We start from the raw sequence: 21,002 nt of genomic DNA, 5'->3' as shown, positions 1-21,002 counted from the left end.
CCACTGCTGTTTCAGTCTTGCCTCAGTGTCTTGCTGACATCATCGTTGGATGTGTAAACATTTTTTGCAATTAAACTCAGATAAGATAGTAGTTTTGCTGTCAAGTTCTCGGCCTCAATTAGAGCATGCAAACTCCCTAAAAAATGACCTCTAATATAAAACCTGATGTGAGAAACTTGGGGGTTATATTTGATTCTGATTTGAGTTTTCAGACACATTTTCGAAACATTATAAAAATGTCTTTATCGCCTATGATACATTGCTAAAATGAGATATTTTCTTTGTCTGGCTGATACAGAGAAACTAATTCATGCTTTTGTTTCCACTGGACTTGATTTTTGCAATGCTTTATTTGCTGGGTTTCCTCATCACGCCTCATCATGTTTACAGCTTGTTCAGAATGCAGCTGCTAGGGATCTGACTAGAACAAAGAAATAGAATAATAGAACTCCTGTGCTGGCCTCACTGCACTGGCTTCCAGTGCATTTTACAATTAATTTTAAAATCTTTAACACATACAGCACTAAATGGCTTAGCACCAGATTGCATAACAGATTCTGTCGCCATATAAACCTCTGTGCACATTTAGGTCATCTAACGTTGGACTTTTGTGCCTCTCAAAGGTAAAATTGAAAGGAGAGGAGAAAGTGTGTTTAGCTTGAATGCACCCAGACTGTGGAACTCTTTGCCTCCCTCTATTAGAGGTGCTGCTTCGGTCAGTATTTTTAAATCAAGATTAAAGATTCAAGATTAGCTTTTTTAACCTAACTTAGATATAAAGCTGCTGGTACCTATTTTTTATCTGCTAAATTTTGTATTTTATCTATCATCCTTATTTATTTCCTTGTATTTTTTACTTATTTCCTGTTTTTATAATTCTCTTATCTAGATATTTAATTACTATAATTGTCTGCTGTTCATTTTGAGGTTTTACTTTTTATCTTTTTATGATGATGTATACTTTCTGTAAAGCGCTTTGAGATAACATGGTATGAAAGGCGTTTTACAAATACAATAAATAAATAAATGTAAAACTGGCATATAACTCTAGAGAGTGCAGATAGGGTCATGGTTACTATGGAACACATATAGGAAACCACATATGCTCTATCAAAAAATGACCTTGCCCATGACCTCTGACTCTAAAGGTCAAATGCAAAACTTGCTTATAACTCTTTAGAGAGTTCCAATAGGGTGATGGTTATTATGAAACACATAGAAACCTATATACTTCATAAGAGTTCTAGAGGCCTGTGGGAAGTAATGTACACCAATGAATGAAGCTGATTGGCCACATAGATGGCAGCCATATTGACATTTTACTCAAATTTTGTATGTTCCATAACATCAACACTTTTGCACGGAAACTCTTGAAACTTTGTAGAATGGTAGAGGAATATGGGAAGTAACTGAATAAAGCTCATTGGTCACATGGATAGCGGACCAATCACAATGCCACCCTGGAAGCTGTAAAGTTGCTAGCAACTTCTATTTATTTATATTTTCCATAAATAGAAAATCTGCCTTTTTTATGTAATGCAAGCACGCAGTGAAACTGACTTCATACAGTATAATCACAAGAACGTATACAGCAGAATGGATTCAAGCATATGAGAGCAATGAAGCACGCAGTGAAACAGACTTCATACAGTATAATCACAAAAATGTATACAGCAGGCACTCTATGGGAATTTCCGTTATGTATCATGCATGTGTGTGACCTGTTACTTGCAGTTTCAAATTATTATTATTAGTATTTGTTTATTTAACAGTGATTGTGCCTTTCTGCTTTTGTGCTACCAACAAAGCACTGCAGAAACAAGTGAATGAAATCCTCAGGAAGAATGGCCATCATACTCCAGATTTGTAGCTGGCAGTCGTTTTTTTAATTACAGTTCAAAATTGGTGGCTGCATGTGTGCGATATTGATCCCAAACTGTTCCCACTGTAATGCTGTTTTTGTGCAGTTTGTTTGCAATGTAATCTTAACAAAAAAGCATGCGACACATCTCTCAACTGTTAATTTGCACAAACCAAGTGAATAGAAATGATTGCATATTGTGTGCAATATGCAATCATTTCTATTTGCTGCCTGGAGATATCAATAACTCAACAGAAATGAATAAGCAACATCTGAGCCCTGGTTTTGTCTGGTTTAACATGGCATTTTTTATATTTATATATTTTTTGTAGATAGTGCTGATGCTTTTTTGCAACTTTGCCTGTTTGTTTGATCATATTTTTGCCCTAAACTAAAAGGTTAAACCCTTCAGAAAGCTAGTTATATATAATCACAGCCAAGATTTAATATGAAATGTGAACTGTGTATACTGTTATTACAAGATGATATCAATTTATTATTAAAAATATACATTTTTATTTCAGTCCGTGCAAAATATATTTAAAAGCTTTCTTTTACAAATCCACAATAGGTAAGCGATACTTAAACACAATTACAAAGTACACATTTAGTTACAAATAAGACAAAGGAAATACACATAGAAGACTACACATGCAAGACCCTTGGTGTTGAAATGAGGAATTCTGAGATGTTAACCCTCTTTGGCTTTAAGAGCAACATCTCCTCCAGTGGATCCTGTTGTGTTTAGATCGATCTGCCGGGTCATTGAAAAGAAAACCCACACTTAACCACTACTGTGCAAAATGGCACAAATGGTGAAATAGATCACTTGAATAACAATTACACTTTTCATTGCTTCCCACTACACTCCGGAAACAGTATGCCCAGGCGTTAACATACATAATAAGTTCTTGAACAGAAAATCAAAGTAACAGGCACTTTCAGGAAATGTAACTACAGCGAAGCACAATTACATCAGTGTAGTAAATGCTTGTTTTACAGATTTCCAGAACCTTCATAGTTTTACTTTGTTCCAATTATTTCTTGAGTCGCCATTCTGATTATTTCATTGAAATCAAAATTGATATATTTCCTCCAGTATCTTCTGTCCCTTCCATACGTCACTGCTGGGTAACAAGGGCTTCCTATAGAAGAGAATGGATACAAAAACTTGGACTATTTATTTATTTAAAACTCACTTCAATAGTTTGTACTTTTTCCACACCTTATTGGATATATGTTAAAACAGTCATTTTAAGCTTGTTTTGTTTGGTGAACAGACAGCAATGTCCCTGATGAATCGAGGTTGCTCCCCTTGGTGTACAGGTTAAGAAGTCAAGTCTGTTTATCAGAGGTAACTCACTCACCAATTCCATGGAATATTCTGGCTATTGCTCTTCCAGAGAACTTCTCATCCACGTGGGTGGAAAGGAAACTTCTGACATCTGCTCGGATCTGGTCCTCCCAGTCTTTTATCTGAAAGAACCAATGTTATCAAACACCACAATGGATTTGCATTTTTAAACGAATGAAATATCACGTATGCTGACAATGAAATAAATCAACCACCACCACGTCCACACCCACCTTGAACTTGCTGAGCGCTTCCTCCTCCTCTAGATACTCCTGGTACTTTTTGCTCAGGTCCAGGTCGACCTTCTTATCAAAATAGTCTTTCAGCAAAGCTTTGAGCTTGAGACTCCTTTCCACATCCAGCTCATCTGTGCAGGAACTGCAGTTGCGATATGCGACACTGGGCCAAGAACACACAGTCAATACAGTCAGTTTAGCTAGGTGCTGGGCTCCTTAGAGTAATGCCTTCTGGGCCGTCTCATTACAACCTTCCTGCACAGTGGCTATTGTAAGGTGACCTTGCTTAACTACACCTATGGCCAAAAATTTTGCGTCCCCCTACAAAATTAACTAATATTGAAAAATGTGACATTTCAATATTATTTTGTAGTTTGTCTCAATCCTAAAATTCAAGGTGATGCAAAACTTTTGGCCATAGCTGTATGTAAATGAACTGAAAATCAGAATGGGTCAAACAATGAATAATGTATCCATAACACTGAAGAATAAGACATACAGAAGCACTAGCTGGAGCTTTTTAATTTGTTCTGCCCAGACCCTGCCGGGATATTCCACAGCTGGGTTTCGGAAGACTATTTTCCAGCACTGATGAATTATCTTGGCTTCAAAACAAGCCAACCAGTCTTGCCTAATTTCTTAGCTTGAAAAATATACAGAGTAAAAGGTTTAATGGATTGCACAGTAATGACGTGGATTTGTGTGACCCGTACCTGCGGAAAGCCTTGAAGCAGGCTAGAAGCTGGTAAAGCTGAGTCTTCTCCTGGGCCAGCACCCTCTGGTGCAGGAACTGACACACACCATCCAGCTCCTGGTGAGTCAGGTCTCCATAGGAACGGAAGTGGAAGGAAAGGTTTGAGAACTCCACCAGGACACCACTCCTGCCTGTCCCCTTGAAGCCCACGGGACCTAGGAGATAATGAAGAGGAACAGGAATTACCATCAATTGAGGTTCTAGATCTTTGATTATAGACAGGGTTCAGGATCCTTCAGCCAATCAGAGCGCACGTTGTGTACTCTGTATTCCACGTCACATCACCGAGAAACCCTATTCATGACATCAACCATGCTGATACGGAGAATACAGGTTGACGTCACCTGCTTTAAAGAACCATACCTGAGACAAGGAATCTCAGAATTCCATTCAACAGCCTTTCTAAACAGTGACATCACAATTGGCCATGCAATGTATTCTCTTCATCAACCTTTTTTCTCCCCACTGAAATGGTCACTGGACTAAATAATGATTAGAAATACTTAAGTTGTGTATTAATAATAAAAAAGTATATAATAGATGTAATGGATCACAAGCGCCTGTGTCTGGATTATATATGTAATTGCAGCCCGTATACCGACCTCGGCTTTCATCCTTGGTCCATTCACTTTTATTTGTGCCAATTATTAGCCTACATACACAGACACTTGCTGTCCTATAACCCTATACTATATATGAGGAGGCCCTGCATAACTGTAACCCTACACTATCTTGTGTAGCGGGTCTGCACCTCTTTGTGTGTTCCACTGGAGCTGCCTCAGTCCTCTCTTGACAAGGAGCAGCTCCCAGCCCATGGAGTCTGATAGCTCCACCACATCAAACTCCAGTGAGCTGGTGTGGGTGTGCTTCACCCCAGCCATGCGCTGACGAGCCAGAGTGACCGCGACTGGGGGGCACCTGAGAACAAAAAGAAAGTATTCATTCCTAAATAACGTTGTTTCATTATTATTATTATTATTGTTATTATTGAATTTGAAAAGTGATATCAGAATATTTAAAAGGAAAACAGCTTACATCTTAGCGATCATCCCGAGCTGCTGGGGACCACTGTAACAGACCAGCCGACAGGTGGAGAGGGTGGGGTGCAGCATCTCCACCCACTGCTGGGGGTGCAGCTCCAAGTAGCACAGGATGGTCTCTATACCTGGAAGAACAAACGGTACATTAAAGAAAGGACCTTCTTTATCGACCTGGGAGATATTCATTAGATAGTTCTAGATAACATCAATATGGGCTTCTTGTGTAATGAATCCATTAGTACTACAAAATCAGTCCACTGAATGATGGACGAGAAATAATTTTCACATACCTGTTGGTTGATTTGATTTTGTGGTTTGAATAATGCCCAGTCCCAGGGGACAGCCCACATTATGGCTAAGTAAATTTGAACAATATTTTGTCCAATACCATTGTCTTACTTGCTCATAGTTTAACCTCAGAATTCACATGGAAGAGTTCAAAAGGTAGGGATAAATGCCTCGACCTGACACATCAAATCAAATCCCTTCACAGCTTTTACATTTCTCTGCTTATTTGCATTGGTGGAGCAACAAACAGTAAATCAAGGGAGACACAGACGCTTTCACCAGATCAAATTTAGAAAGCGGAGACCCACCTTCCTCTGTGATATCAAGAGAATCTACAGTTTCCTGGATAGAAATCGCTCGTTCATGTGTGTGGCATACTCTGGGTGCTTTATTGCTTTCATCGGCCATTGGCACCTCTGACTCTTCCTCCTCCTTTTCCAGCTCTGCCTCCTGCTCGGGCCCCTGCTCTGGCTCCAGCCCTTGTTCCTGCTCGGGCCCTTGATCCACCCCCTGCTCCTGCTCGGGCCCCTGATCCACCCCCTGCTCCGGCCCCTGCTCCGCCCCCGGCTCCTGCTCGGGCCCCTGATCCACCCCCTGCTCGGGCCCTTGCTCTGCCCCCTGCTCAGGCCCCTTCTTCACCCCCTTCTCCGGTTCCCCCCCCTGCTCCTGCTGGTTAGCTGATGGCTCATTGGAAGGGTCAAGGAGATCAAACATCTCTGCATCATCCACCTCCCCAGCCTAAAAAAAGCAGACAGACGGGGCAATCAGAAACAATACAATATGCTGATTAGGTTATCTCACACTGCCTCTGCCTGCCACAGACAAACAAGACTGGGAGTTTTGAATAGCACCGATTGCCTTCGGTGGCCAAATACTGTAAAAGTAATTTCTCTGATTATACTTAGGATTCTTCCACTGGTTACTAATACTATAGCCACAACACAATCTTAAAGTTAAAGTCAAATCTGCATTTCTTTAGAGTTGCAATAAACAATTCTTGAGAACACAAGCATGAATCACTATTCTTTTTCACTCAATTCGGAAAATCTAGCGTACTTAATTTAAATAATGGTACGAGAAACACATTTAATATACACGTTAACTACACAAACAGTTGCTGTTCATGTGATATGGTTAGCTAAGGCAGCTTGGGCTTGTCGCTTATCTTACCCTCATTAAGTTCTGTTGCTTCTGATGAATCTGCCGACACATGCAAGGAGGGAATGCCTTCTGGACCAGCTTCTTGACAGTGTAAAAATCCACTGTATCTGCATATATGTGCCTGCGAAGCTCACTCAGATCTCCTCCCTGCAGAGAGAAGGCATTCAGCATAACACCTAAACTATCCACTGCCACCACAAACAAACTTAGCTTTATTATGAAATAACCACTTTTCTAAGTGGGCTTAAGACCTCTATCGAAATTCAATAAAAAAAAAAGGTAAGGCTTACATCAGGATCGAGAAACAGGTGACAGTGTGCTGACTTCCCATCTCTGCCAGCCCTGCCGATCTCCTGCACATAGCTCTCGAAGCTCTTGGGCATGTTGTAGTGGATGATCCCCCGGACATCAGACTTATCCAAGCCCATCCCGAAGGCCACTGTCGCCACGACGATACGCAGCTCCCCGCACATGAAGTTGTTCTGAACTCTCCGGCGTTGAGCCCCCGTCATGCCGGCATGGTATGACTCAGCCATCCACTTCAACGGCTTCCGGATCTTCTTTTTAGCTGCGGATCACAGCAGGTGCACAGCAAGCTGTTATCGGTCACCCTTCATATACGCTGAGTCTGCAATCCCCTTCGTTCTCTTAACAGTTCTCACTCTGCAAGAGCAAAGCGAGCAAACCTGTAGCCCACTAAAATGTACTTTTTTCAGTCATACTGTAGAATCCACTCAGATTTTTACAGCACAAAGGAAATAAAGCCGAGGTAGATGAGGGGAGGCATTTTAAAAGGTCAGAAAGTGTTTAAGCCTTTCCGGTCCGACATCATGAAAAAGACGTCAAGCACAGGTCATTGTTAGTCGTTTTTTCTCCAGAAAAAGTCGAGAAAACCTTTGCTGTGCAGTACTTATTAACCCTGGAACCCCCAAGAGAGTCACCGTGACCCATTTAGCACTTAAAATGTCAATTACTTTTTCTTTGTAAATCGTATGTGCATGTCCGTTCGACTTTTCCTAAATATATGAATTAAATATCCTGAGGGCGTCAACTTAGGTGTCTAATATGAAACATATTTTATACATTCTTTTTTAATATTACTTTTAGAAAAAAAAAAAACATTTCGGTTTTACAGGTTTGTATGTACCTGTTTACACGTGTTTACACAGCAGTGTTCAATGGAACTGCGTCTCTGTTTACAGCACAGCTCCTGGATGCAGGCACAGTCAGCTGGCAGACGCGTACTCTCCTCCACAGAGTACAATGCAGCCCTCATACCGCAAGTAGTGTTAAATTTTATTTTTATGTAGTATTAGAAACAATGATTTCAGTTTTATAGTTTTGTGTGTACATGTACCAATTTACACCTGTACACGGGTATATGTACATACCTGTTTATTTTGAAATGTGTATTTTGTTATATTTTTTCACTGTTTGTAGTCGTGCTGTATATGCGCTCATTATAAAAATAAAGCATAAAATAAAGATAATTTATAAAGATAAATTTAAATACATTGTTTCTGCGATGCAAATGCTAGATGTGATGTTCATGAATACAACTTTTCAGTTGTATCCAACAGTATGTCTTTCATTTTCATGTCTTTCATTTTCATTTTTAAACTAAGCAGTTTAAAAATGTATGGGTCAAAGTGACCCATGCGGAGGTTTTAGTGTTAAACATGTTTTACTGTGAAAAAAATACTTTTAAACAGCGCTTGTGAAAATAAATTGGACCTGATCCGCTTGACAGGCGCTGAATAAATGGAATGCAAAGGGTTAAACCTACTGGTGCTTGTGGAACACAGAACCCTACCAAGTGCCTTCTTTCGTTTCCCATGTGTGTCCTCTCCTTCTCCCAGCGGCTCCGAGGACTCTTTCAACAGCACCCCCTGCAAGCAGGTCCGGAGCAGGGCTGAGATTCGGCTCGTCTCCTCCCGCCGAGTGCAGTACACAATGACTGAGTCCAGGGAGCCAAACCGGTCCCCCTTCAGCAGACACACGAGGGCCTGACAAAGAGCGAAGTGAGGGGGATACATGTTCCGCAAAAAACAAAAGGGAGAGAAAAAAATACAAAATACAATATTTTTAAAGCAATGTGACAACAAAATGACACACTTCTACTTGATTTTCATCATGTTTAAGAAGACCTCATAGTGCAGACATAAATGTAAAAAAAAGCTGAATATGCAGTGGCTGTAAAGTGTAATATGAGATACATAACTTGTGTGACGTACATGAAGACTACACCCGACTGCCTGGGTAATAAATGGAGGCAAATGATTAACTGCAGCTTGTTCAGAACCAGAGGTAGCTGTGAAGATCAGTGCTGCTGAATACCTGATCCCGGTCTCTGTCCATGGACACAGAAAGCTGCAGGTTGGGTGGGATGGCAGCAGAGCGGACGGCTATCCCATCCTCATCCCTGATCTCCAGGTGACGGGCAATGTCACGGGCTGTGGCCAGAGTGGCGGTGGCTGTCAAGCCCAGCAGGCAGCGCACCCCCAGCCGGTCTCTGAGAACCTGAGAAACAACGGGCAGGCAGCTCTGAGGTTAATCCAGGGAGTACAGTCCACACACGGACTGCGGGTTCAAGCACTGAGCACATTTATTATAGCAGTTGAATGCTGCAGACCATGTTTAGCCTAGTTCCACAGTTCCATTCTACAAACACACGTCATAGAGTCAGGTACTTCTATTATTTAGCCCTAGTTAACCCACAATACTCCGGATACCTTCCGGGCACGTCTGCTGTATACAGCTCTCCACCCTCTTCGCAGCCGAGATATTACACAGAGTACAACTCTGTAAGTGGTGGAAATGAACTATCTATGTTCTTTAAAAGGTACAGTAACCAGTTAGTAAAGGATCATTATACAGTGCATCCCTTTATCCAGCAAACTGCAGATATGTATTATTAATAAGCCTGTAATGACCAGAATTATGCATCAAGCATGAAGAAACCATAAATGACATGAGGACTGATTATGTGGTGCTATACTTATGCAAAATTGATTATGTGGTGTTATATTTATGAGAAACTGATTAATGGTCAGGCTTTACACCTATAACAAATCAAAAAACATTTTGTACATTCCACTTCGTAGTACAAGTAAGCTTTTATTTCATAAAAAAAAAAAAGAAATGAAGAACTTTAAATTTACGAAATACGTAAACACAGAAAATTGTGAAATGTTAAGTAGTAAATTTGTGAATGATCAAATAATGAAATACTAAAGGAGCACTGTAAAACAAAAAATACATGTATATGTGTATGGGATATTAAATATATAAAAAACTAAAACAAAATCTGGCTGTTTGGCATTCTTCCTCTTACCTTGCATAGCCTCAGGTAGCAGGGTCGGAAGTTGTGGGACCACTCCGACACACAGTGAGCCTCATCAATGCATGCGAAGGACACTGGAGGGAGCTGGTCAGCAGGGGGCAGGCAGCCCGGCCCAGCATGCCCTCCTCCAACCAGGGCCTCTGGAGACAGCAGCAGCACATGGACATTGCCTTCCTTCACCTGCAGGAGTCAGAGAATACAGCATACAACATACAACATACAACATACAGAATACAGCATCCAGCATACAACATACAGCTCACCCAATACAGTCTGGCCGGCGTACAGAACTGGGTTAGCACAGGGAACTCTTTCAGCTGCTTTTGACATCCAAAATCAGTTTTTGGTAAAATTTAAATGAAAGTTAAACTGAAAAACCCAACTGCATTTGTGCAACCAAGGGAACGGGGCATACCATTATTACACATGTCATTTTTTTAATTAATTTTTTTAAACTGATAAATAAGCTCATTCCTGTTATTGCATCACTTATAGCTTCCACTTTCACAACACTCATTTCTTGTGTCTCACCTTTTCAATAGCAGCCTCTCTTTGGTTCTTTGACATGTTGGAATGAATACAAATAGCCTTCACTTTGGGAGGGAGTCCAGAAACCTTCAGGGGACAAAACTCAATGAAGAACAGCTGGGTGCTGCTCCGAGGTTACTGTGCTACAGTATCTACACTATGCATCACCATTTTAAGAAATCCTGTTCCAAAGTCAATCTGACTTTTCATGCAATTAATTACGATTATGAAAACAAAAAAAACAAATGTTCACAAATATCAAAATCCAGTGACTTAACGTACAAGAAAAAAAAAAAAAGCCCCATTTACCTGATCGTCCATCAGAGACACTAGAGGAGACACAACCAAGGCAATGCTTTTTGACCTCTTGGCATACAAGTAGGCTGGCAGCTGGTAGCAGAGAGATTTCCCCATTCCAGTGGAGAGGACCACCAGAGTGGACAGACCTGGTGATTACGAGCACACAAAACCATTCCCTTTACAAATACAAACTGTATCGACCATCCATTACATAGGGCAGACTTCTACAGCAGATCTTCATGCTTAACAGTGTCACAGATGAACAAGACTCTAGTCTCATTGTTAGTGGGATATTCCACTGCTTGCCCTGGACTCCCTGCAGAGAAAGTCTACTGGAACCTAACCTGCTACTAGGTAAGCAGCAACAAATAAATTAGACATTTATAATTAATTCACAAAAGACAAGGGTTATAGGCTAGGGGACAGCTGAATCTGACATGAAAACGTTCCTGTCGGCTCACATACAAATTAGAGCTGGAAGAAAATCTTCGGGTCCTCAACCAAATCCTTCAACGCAGACTGTGTGTTTGCGCAGCTGTTCTGCAGCCCAACCTGTAACTCTTAAAGACAGGGCTAAGCTGGTTCAGTGTGTACTGCATGTTAAACAGATGGACTGGTCCCAATTCAGCACATATCTAGCTGGGCTACATTACCTGAGAGGATTCTCATGAGGGCCACTTCCTGACCAGGTCTGAAGGACTTGTAGCCAAAGTCTGCCAGAGCCTCGTAAACCTCAGCAGGGGTATCTAAAGAACAAACAATATAGGGAAGGACAGTTGGTTGGTGAATAAGGGGAGGTCGCCACGAAATTACAGAAGACATCATTTACATACAGTAGAACCATTCACATCCTACTACCCTGTACGAAACAACCTCTATTAACCAATGGACCTCTGGCATGTGTCATTTATACAGGCTGCTGCTACCAGCTGACTAGTACTGATGGAAACAATGCACATTTTATTAGGGGTCTAAAACAGTAAATTCAACTCTTAGCAGGACAGAATGGATTCAGTTGCAGAGAAAAACAAAAGAAAATCTGGTGCATTCGGGAATTCAGTTTTACTTTTTAAATGCTGTCACTTCACGTAACTGCCCAGTTTAACCATGTTAAACAAAAGAAAACTAGAAAGGAAGGGATTCATACAATTACTATACTGATAAAAAGCTGAAACCAGATTTTTTTCACGTCCTCCAAAGCCAGTTTGTGTGCGCGCTTTCTTGTCTTTTCTGTCTCAGGTTAACACACGCAGTGCAAAGAAACTGTCGGATTACTGTGGCTTAGCCTGAGAAAGCACGGCAAGAACTGTTTTTGGAACGGCGTTTTATAAATTGACAAATACTTTATTACAGTGTTTTGTTTTGCAATTGTTCTACCGATTTGATTTGCATAATACACATGCAGTACCGTACGCTGGTGTTTTAAACACACTCATATACCTCACATTGTTAATTTATAATGCCCCAATGTTAATAAAGCAACTACAATGTAATATAACGACTCTCTCCGAGTGGACCACTAGAACCAATTAAATTGGATATGGCAGGTTCTACTGTATGAGACAGCACAAATAACTCTTTTGAGTAAAAATCTTTGTAATGTGCATATATTTGCTTGCTTGCCGTTGAGCGGTAATCATGCTGAGTGTTATAGCATGGTCTGAGAGGCTGCAATGACATACAGTACAGTACAACAGACCCCATACCGATAACCTTGCCGTCCTCCCTAAGGCTGTAGAGTGGTTCCATGGCTGGAGGAGGGGTAGGCTTTTCATAATCTGGCCTGATCACATTCATGAACACATGATCCTCCTCCTTCATCTCAGACTTCTCCTCCTGACTGAAGCTGGAGGGGACTAAGAAAAGTACAAGTCACTAACATCATATGAACCCCCCTCTAAATTTCCCACTGCAGAAGACTCAAAACATATGTTTCAGTAGCTTGGTAAAATCATGTATACGTCCCCTGCAAGTGGTCTCCTAGTAATAAGGACTATCCTGTGGAGGCGAGCGCACCTATTGGATCACTGCGCAGGGTGCTTGTGGAGCGAGCCACTTCCTCTAGAGTGGGCAACTCAAACTGCTCTTCAGCAGCTTCTTCCTCGTCGACAACCTTCTCCAAAGCAGGCGCTGGAGCTAAAGGAACAAAACAATGACTTAGAGAGCTCAGCTGCTCTTTAATGGCACAAAAAGACACATAAGCACGCTTGGTGGGCAGGAGACTGCAGTAAGTAAACAGAGTTCCCTGTATTAATGAAGGGTTAGACTTAAAATGCACTGAACAGGAGTGATATAATGCCACACAGTTGTACTGCTGTACACCATATAAAGCATAAAACCTGCTTGTTGAGATGTATAAAAAACTAAAGTTTGAACAAGATCATTTTAATTCTCTGACAGCTTGCCTGAAAGACAATTCCACAGTGCAGGTAATATTGAATAATTACCTTGTATCTGTTGAAGCAAGATGACTAATATTTCACATCTAGAGAAACATTTGCAGTAAACTGTTTTGTTTTTGTACTGTCAGGAGCCATGGACATTGTCATTGTTTTGTATAAAATAATTACTACCATTTATCATGACTTGTCATTGATATTTAATAATTCATATGAAATGACTTAAGAAATTTGACAAAGCTATAAATACATAATACCACAACCCTACATTAGCATATTATAAACTTTTTTACTTAATTTAACTGAATAGGAAATCAAATTTACTGCTTTTTTATATGCAGAAAGATTACTAATAAAACGTTTTGCCTTCTGTTTTTAGGTCTTGATTAGTACAGCAGACTACATTACAGTCATGTTAAAAATGGATGGGCTTGGTTGATACAAAACAAAAGACAGCTAGCAGTCAGGAGTGCCTACATGAGCACTAGACCTTATACCTCCTTACCTCTGCCCTTGCAGTCCCTGGCCCAGTGCCCAGTGCCTCCACATTTGAAACAGCTATCGCCACCCCGATTAAAACTGCCCCGCCTTCCTCCTCCTCCTCCTCCTCCTCCAAATCGCTCACCCTTAAGCTGAAACTTCTGCACGTACATCTTTTCAATGACAGGAGAAGAACAGTCACTGTAGTACAAATGTGTACATACTCCCATACAGTCTGAATTACGGGAGCTCTCTGATGAATCCTCATGCAAAATATTGAATATGCTAAAACGCTTGCTTTGTGTTGTCTTAGTCAAGTAATGAATAATTATACTGTCATTACAAAAAGGTTTGAATGTACAGCTTTGGCCACAAGTTTTGCATCACCTAGAATTTTAGGATTGAGACATAATTTAGAAAAAAACAAAACAAAAAAACTATTTGAACATAATTTATATTTTATTTAGCATCATGTAATCAAAGAAACTACAAAATGGAATCGCAAAAGTCTATAGGAAACCATAATAGTGCAGTAGAGTCAATTATCCGATCTTTGACAAACCGAACGCACCTGTAATCATGTGATTAATTATGAGTGGTGTATTACACACACAGCTTCTGCTGCTAAAATGCCTACAAGATTTAGATGCCAAAAAAAGGACCAGCAGAGTGATGCAAACGAAAGTTACTGAATTATTCAGACCCCCAAAACCTGAAATGGAGCATTGTGTGGTTTAAATTGATGCAGTTAAGCAAATTAAAACAGTCACCTCGTTCTTGATTTTTCTTCTATTTCGCCAGTAAGGGCTGGAGATCCTGTCTATGTTATTAAGCAGCTAAGAGCTTTTATTTTATTCATTTCAATTGCATGTTATTAGAATGCCTTAACAGCAAGTATCAAAGCACAGAAATATTTTACTGAATTTGTGAAGTTTAATGATTCCTAAAGTTCTGTAATGTGTCAGAGTTGTACTGAATTGTACTCTTTGATGGTTTTCAAAGTTTGGTATATGGGACGTGTAATTACAGCATATCATTACCTAAACTGTAGGTGTTAAAGTTTTACTGAATTGCATTGATTTAATGATTTGTAAAGCTTTATAATTTTGTATGCTTAATGTGATAGAGTAGGTTACTAGCTACTGTATATATCATCAGTTGGTACTGGTGTATAATAACTTTATTCTATACATTATTAAAGGTACAGTAATTGTTATTAATACCTGTCTGATTACACTGTGTAACAATTTTTTTTTTTTTTTGTTCCTGGGTAGTAAGTGTTATTTCCTAATTGCTCATGCCTCAAAAGTATAGAACATGGCTATTATTCCCCACAAACTTTGCTTTTGTGACCAGGACAGTGATATTTCAAAATATCACTATTTCCAATGGGAAAACGGGCAAATGTGTGTCTTTTCGTTCACATAAAGAACAACATATGAATCCAAATTAACATGTATTTATACTAAAGTAATACAAAAATGACTACAAAAGATTTAGAAGTGAGTAGTTTTTAAAGATTTACGATTATACTGTAAATACAGGAACAAAAATTGTGTTACATAGGGTTATCCATACAAATCGATTGTGCAAACTAGTATCAGTCCCAACTAGTTTGGATAATTGACTCTACTGTAGTACACGATTTCATGTTGGATTTCATAATGTCAAATTTTTCCATTTTTGTTAAGTATATGGAAAACTACAAGCGGTATGTGTAATTCAATATGTTAACGCAACATTATTCAGCAGGTTTCGACTTCATGATTCTATTCTATAGGGTGATGCAAAACTTTTGGCCACGGTTGCAGAATACAGTATACTACACAGAGCAGCATATTTGCATTTAACAGACACAGCCTGTGAATATCACACTAAATGACTAATGCTACATCCTGCTGGGGGTAGAACAGAAACAGGCTAAACACTACTGCCGTGGCACCTAGGCTAACACATCACGAATGCTCTTTCCTTATAATCGGTACTAATACTGGAACTGTTTATGAAAGGTTCTGTGCATCCACCTGGTGTTTCACCTGAGAGAGAACGCAATTCTAAACACACTGCACATTTCACTAGGGGATACCTGTTTGCGAAGGGCCGCCCCTCTCAGAGCATAGCCTTTCACATGCGATTTCTTCTTTAGATTAATTTTCACAAAGTTTCCATCTCTCTTTGGTGCTGTTCTAAAAACAACAAAAACATATAAAGGAAAAAATTCAAAATGTTAACAGGTAGAATAGCAAAACACACACGTGCAGATACATACACAATCTGCAAAGACAGCTAGCATTTTTATTCATACCTTGACACAGCACTGTTCCGAACCTCTGCCCTGCTGACTCTAACCTCTTCGTATTCCACTTCTCCCAGAAGATTCTCAGTGGGTACCTTTGCTTTCTCCTTTTCTGTTTCCGCCCTGGCTCCTTCGTCCTTATCAGATGCATCGCTCTCAGATATCTTGCGTGCTGTGGAGAGAGACTCTTTCTTAGTCCTTCTCTTCTTTTTGGCCGCACCTGGCGTTTCCAAACATTTCTCTCCCTCAGAATCTGCCACCCTTGGTCTCTTTCTGCTTGCTTTCGTCACCTCTTTTGGAACAAAGGGGACATAATTTTTACTCTCTTCAGTCTCCTGAAGCTTTAGAGGCTTTTGAGGTTCTTGTTCTTTCTTAGTCACGCTGACTGGCAAGTACTCTGATTCATCATCTTCAAAGTCCCAATCACTTTCCTTCAGTGGTGGAGCCGGTGTTGCCAAGTTTCCTACCACAGGCTTCTCCTGAACCGCCACGTCTCCAAACACCTGGCAACGCTCCAGCCAGCTTGGGTCCACCGACAGCAACCTCTTTGTCATGGAAGGCTGTAAGCATTGGACTCTGCTCCCAAGGCCCTTTGGTGCACCGGCTGGGGACGGCGTGATCCTGGATGGAGTGAAGCCTTGAATTGTGGGAAATGGTTCTTCCTTTTCCTCCAGATCCAAGGCTGGCACAGGGGTTGGGTTGGGCATAGTGTTAGCTGGTTTTGGCATGGGAAGAACTAGGTCTGCCTTATCCATGGGGTCTGGGTTCTCATTAAATGACTTTAGTGGAGTTCTCTTTGGTGTGAAAGATTTCCTTAAAGATGTTGGGCGGTCCTGCAATTGCAAAAAAAAAATGTAATTCCTCATATAATAATAATAATAATAATAATACATTTATTTTGTATAGCACCTCAAACCAGAAACAAAACAACATAATAGGGCTCTACAGTACGACCAATTTATGCAGCTAAAAATGTGCTTGTGCGAATATAAATTTTAAATTTAGGCCCAGGTGTGCCACTAGAAATTCATAAAGGTTGACTATAAAAAATAAACGTGAATATTTTTTAGCTGACAGTATAAAAAAAATAAAAAAAACAGATCTAAACTCTCATAGCTCAACTGTAATGTGCTCTGGGAATGTAGTTTAGTGGTGTCCACTGCCCACTGTTAATCACACATTAAAAACTGCAAATCCCTTACCCACCAATTTAAGTGATTTATCAGTGTGATGGCTGATCTTTCCAGTCAGTTTGAAAACTTGTCAAACCAAGATGAGGAAAATAACAAAATATTTTCATGTGATTGGCGAGGTTTCAAAAGAAAACCGTGATGAACAAAATTCAGATACGTCGAAGTCTTTACAAGAAATGAGCGATTATTATTATTATTATTATTAGGATGTTTCCAGTACTGAAAAAGGTTACACATCTGAAGGGACTAAATGTATATGTACTAAATAGTATTTAAATATGTATCATGCACTTAAAACATTAATATATGTGATTTTTTTTTTATTTTATTTATTTTTTAATCATTACCTGAAATAGCTCCAGGTGCCCGGGTATTTTTCACAGCAGATGGTTCTGAATGTTCTACCCGTGCCGACCACTAACATTTTGCCCTGGAGTTGGAACTGCCAACTTTGCCAACATTGTTGTAAGTGACTCTGCAGCTGATGCATAGTTCACATACCCTAGTCTCGTATCTTGTAAAGCGCTTTGTGATGGTGGTCCGCTATGAAAGGCACTATATAAAGAGTATTATAATTATTATTTATTATTATTATTATTATTATTACTGATATATTCAGTAATAATAATAATGTTTTGTGGATATGGTAATAACATTTTTAATATCAACAATTCTCAAAATTATTTTCTGATATGAAAAATAGAATTTTTGGTTTTAAAAATACAACTGTAATAACAGCAATAGTGCTTTTTATTTTGATCTCAAAAATCGAATCCTTCAAATCAAAAAACAGAATTCTTGATATGAGAAACTGCTGATTAAATATAAAAACATGTTACAGTGATACCTTGCTGAATGCTCCCAGGTTAGATTTTAACTTCATTCCAAAGTACTGTGCTGAAGTCTTCAGAGAGTCCTTTTCTTTCGGGGTCAGTTTCGGCGTTGTTGCCACGTTTGCCCGGTTCAGATGTGAGCCCCAGCAATCAGAAGCCTTTAGAAGAGAATTTATTTATTTATTTTTTACAGATCCACTTGCTACACAGTCTCAACACCTTACAGTCTAGTTAGTCCTTTTAAAACAACTATTTATTAAAAAAAAAAAAAAAAAAAAGAACTAAACGTCACTTAAAAATAACAAACAAATCTTAACCGACTAAAATGAAAAACGTAATTGAAACACTTGTTAAGGGAGAATTTACACCACACAAAATACATGTTCAAACTTCTACAGTGCAGTGCTTACCTTTCCTGCTGCGTGGGGCTCTGGGTGCTGGGCTTGGCCCGTGGGCCCTGAATTTGCATGGTCTCTGCTCTCTGTATTCTCACTTTCTCTTGCTCGTTTCACAGCTCTGTATTCTTTGTAAAGTTCTACAAACAAACATGAAGAGCATATACAACAGTCATGTTAGCGGATAGTGCTCAAGAGGTCTTTATAGACTGCAATTCAACAGTAAAACCACAACTACAGGGAACTACTGGAACCTGGCGAAAGCTTCTCTATTTCCCCCCACCTCCTCATAAACAAGGCTAATGATTCAATCCAGAACCTTTTTCCAAAATCAATTTTCAAATAAAATGTTGTTTTTGTAAATTAATGTAATTTAAAATACATGATATTTCACAATAAAAAAGCATTACTACAATGCATGTGCTTTGTGTTTGCATGTACGTACAGAAAACTGCTTTAGTGCCCATTTTAAAATCTGTTAGACCATAACCCTAAAAGAAAAACTGGTATGGGTGTGAAGTGGCCAGTCTATTTATTATATGTTACACTGTTACAGTGACTTACCTCTAATCTCTCCTGGTGCTTTATCTACATCATCCTGAAAGAGAACCACAGTATTATGAAATTGAGTTTACATGAGCACAACAATGGGGCTCATCTTTCTTTCTTTTTTTTTGTATGAAGCATGCAATTTGGAAAACCCAAACTGATCCAGGGAAAACTGCTTCAGTTAAGGTTAAACTAAAGAACTACAGTGAAACCACTAGCATGACCTTGTAGGCATTTAGGCACATTACAATTTGGTTTATGATTAACTATACTGTACATTAATGTGCTAGTAACATGTTAAAATTAAGCCAAATTGGCGATTTAAAAAATAAAATACATTTAGCAAGTGTCTTCCAGTTATTGCTTACTGCTTACCTTGTTTGGTTTTCTCTTGTGTTCTTGAATAAAGGATGACTCCCAGCTCTTCAACAGGACTTTCAGGTTATTGTAACGATCCATCTCAGAGTTAGAAAGTGTAACTGTGCAACAGAATAAATATATATAACAGCAAAACGGATTATTGCTTTGTTACCAATTGCTCCCTTGTATAGATCCCCCTACAACATGAGTATTTACAAAACACTTGTATTCCTATATATATATAATATATAATATATTATATATATATTATAGATATACATAATATATATTGTATATATATATAATATATATATATCTTATATATATATATATATATATCTATTATCATATATATAATATAGAATGTACAGTAGGGCGTGCTGGGGCTATCTACCCATTTGGTGATTAGGGGTCATCTCTGATTACCTGAGGTAAAGAGCGAGGGATTACAGTTTGACAGTCCGCATATACAGTACTAAAGGGATACTAAAGCGCCTCTCCCTGTACACAGGTATACAGATCTCATGGAATCAGGTTTGTGTTTCCTTTCCAAATTCAGAAATGGTCTGAGCTTAATACTTCAAGACACAAGTCAGGATTATTACGCCCATGTCAATATTACAGTTCCCACTAAAATTTTATCTTATGTTGTTGTTGCACATCTATCTGCATACGTGCATTATTGAAATCTTAATTCTCCTGTGCACATTAATATCGGAAAGATTGTATTTTTTCCAGTAACTTGTTTTTTATATCTGTACAGAGATACGATTACCATTTCAAACGGGGAGCATTGTTTACTTGGCAAATCGTGTTGACACGAGAAAGTGGTAATCGTATGAAAATACCACATTATATGTACGGTGACAGTGACAGATTAGATACTCTGCACAGACATCTCAGTTAGTGCATCATTTGCCAGGTGATACAGTTTTCCTTCAGCAGTGCCAGTCTACGGTTATGCTATGATTTAAAAAGTGACCGCATCTTAATACAGAACACGGGTGGCTGTGGCATGTTTACTTCGGTGCATGCTGCTTGTACAATACGAGTATGTCTCGTCCACTATGTATAACCTGGCTTTCAGGTTAATCAAACATTGAGTTTTTATATATAGTACTCACATTTTTTTCGTTCTACACGTCTCCACCATTACATGATGACTGATGAGTGTTATGTGTTGTGTGTTGCTACACAATCGTTTTTGCGCGCCCAAGAAATGACTTGCAAGCAGCCAAACGGATTCATTTAGCCAATCGGACACTTCGCTTGGTGAAATCGTCATCCCGCTCCGCGAATCGCTTACAACCAACGACACAACCACGCCCATTTTACACCCTCTGCCTAATAACTAATAACAGAGTGACATTAAAAGAGTGCCAGGGGATAGTAATGCAGAGAAAGCCAAGGAAGACGGTATGCCTGGAGTTGTGTTTAAACGAGTTTGCTGCTGTCTGGCACTGTCCAGGCACTCAAACCCCCTGAATTTCCCAGAAGGCCCTGCAATTGATACAGAGCAGTGCTTGTGCATTCTGATTGATACAGGCACCTGCCAATCTCAACTCGGACGGCACGTCCTGTAACACCGGATGTTAGTTAATGCCTGCTAGGAACCATGTGGACAGTCGTGTG

General features: G+C 39.5%; 1 protein-coding gene across 1 annotated transcript; it reads right to left on the bottom strand.

The window, feature by feature from the left end:
• Positions 1 to 2,390: 2,390 nt before the first annotated feature.
• On the bottom strand, positions 2,391 to 20,998 carry recql4 (RecQ helicase-like 4). Its single transcript, XM_041249155.1, has 25 exons — positions 20,495 to 20,998; positions 19,386 to 19,489; positions 19,026 to 19,059; positions 18,477 to 18,601; positions 18,081 to 18,224; positions 16,050 to 16,873; positions 15,831 to 15,930; positions 13,770 to 13,917; positions 12,882 to 13,001; positions 12,572 to 12,721; positions 11,519 to 11,611; positions 10,875 to 11,011; positions 10,569 to 10,652; positions 10,029 to 10,217; positions 9,032 to 9,214; positions 8,508 to 8,700; positions 6,985 to 7,262; positions 6,704 to 6,841; positions 5,842 to 6,271; positions 5,241 to 5,370; positions 4,957 to 5,123; positions 4,165 to 4,360; positions 3,449 to 3,614; positions 3,229 to 3,337; positions 2,391 to 3,006 (listed from the first exon to the last, which is right to left on the bottom strand). Exons 2-25 carry the CDS (start codon positions 19,467 to 19,469, stop codon positions 2,885 to 2,887), a joined length of 4,344 nt encoding a protein of 1,447 aa, XP_041105089.1. The 5' UTR covers positions 19,470 to 19,489; positions 20,495 to 20,998; the 3' UTR covers positions 2,391 to 2,884.
• Positions 20,999 to 21,002: the final 4 nt, after the last annotated feature.

The sequence above is a fragment of the Polyodon spathula genome, chromosome 4 (genome assembly GCF_017654505.1).
Source record: "Polyodon spathula isolate WHYD16114869_AA chromosome 4, ASM1765450v1, whole genome shotgun sequence".
Classification (NCBI taxonomy): domain Eukaryota; kingdom Metazoa; phylum Chordata; class Actinopteri; order Acipenseriformes; family Polyodontidae; genus Polyodon; species Polyodon spathula.
The sequence above is the reverse complement of the archived record's forward strand: the minus strand, read 5'-3'. Positions and strand labels throughout refer to the sequence as shown.

Coding starts and splice junctions, on each gene's coding strand:
- recql4 (XM_041249155.1), bottom strand. CDS start 19,469: ATGGATCGTTACAATAACCTGAAAGTCCTGTTGAAGAGCTGGGAGTCA. Junction 16,874..18,080: donor ACCTGGGAGCATTCAGCAAG/GTATCACTGTAA, acceptor TTGCAATTGCAG/GACCGCCCAACATCTTTAAG. Junction 5,124..5,240: donor CTCGGGATGATCGCTAAGAT/GTAAGCTGTTTT, acceptor TTTTGTTCTCAG/GTGCCCCCCAGTCGCGGTCA.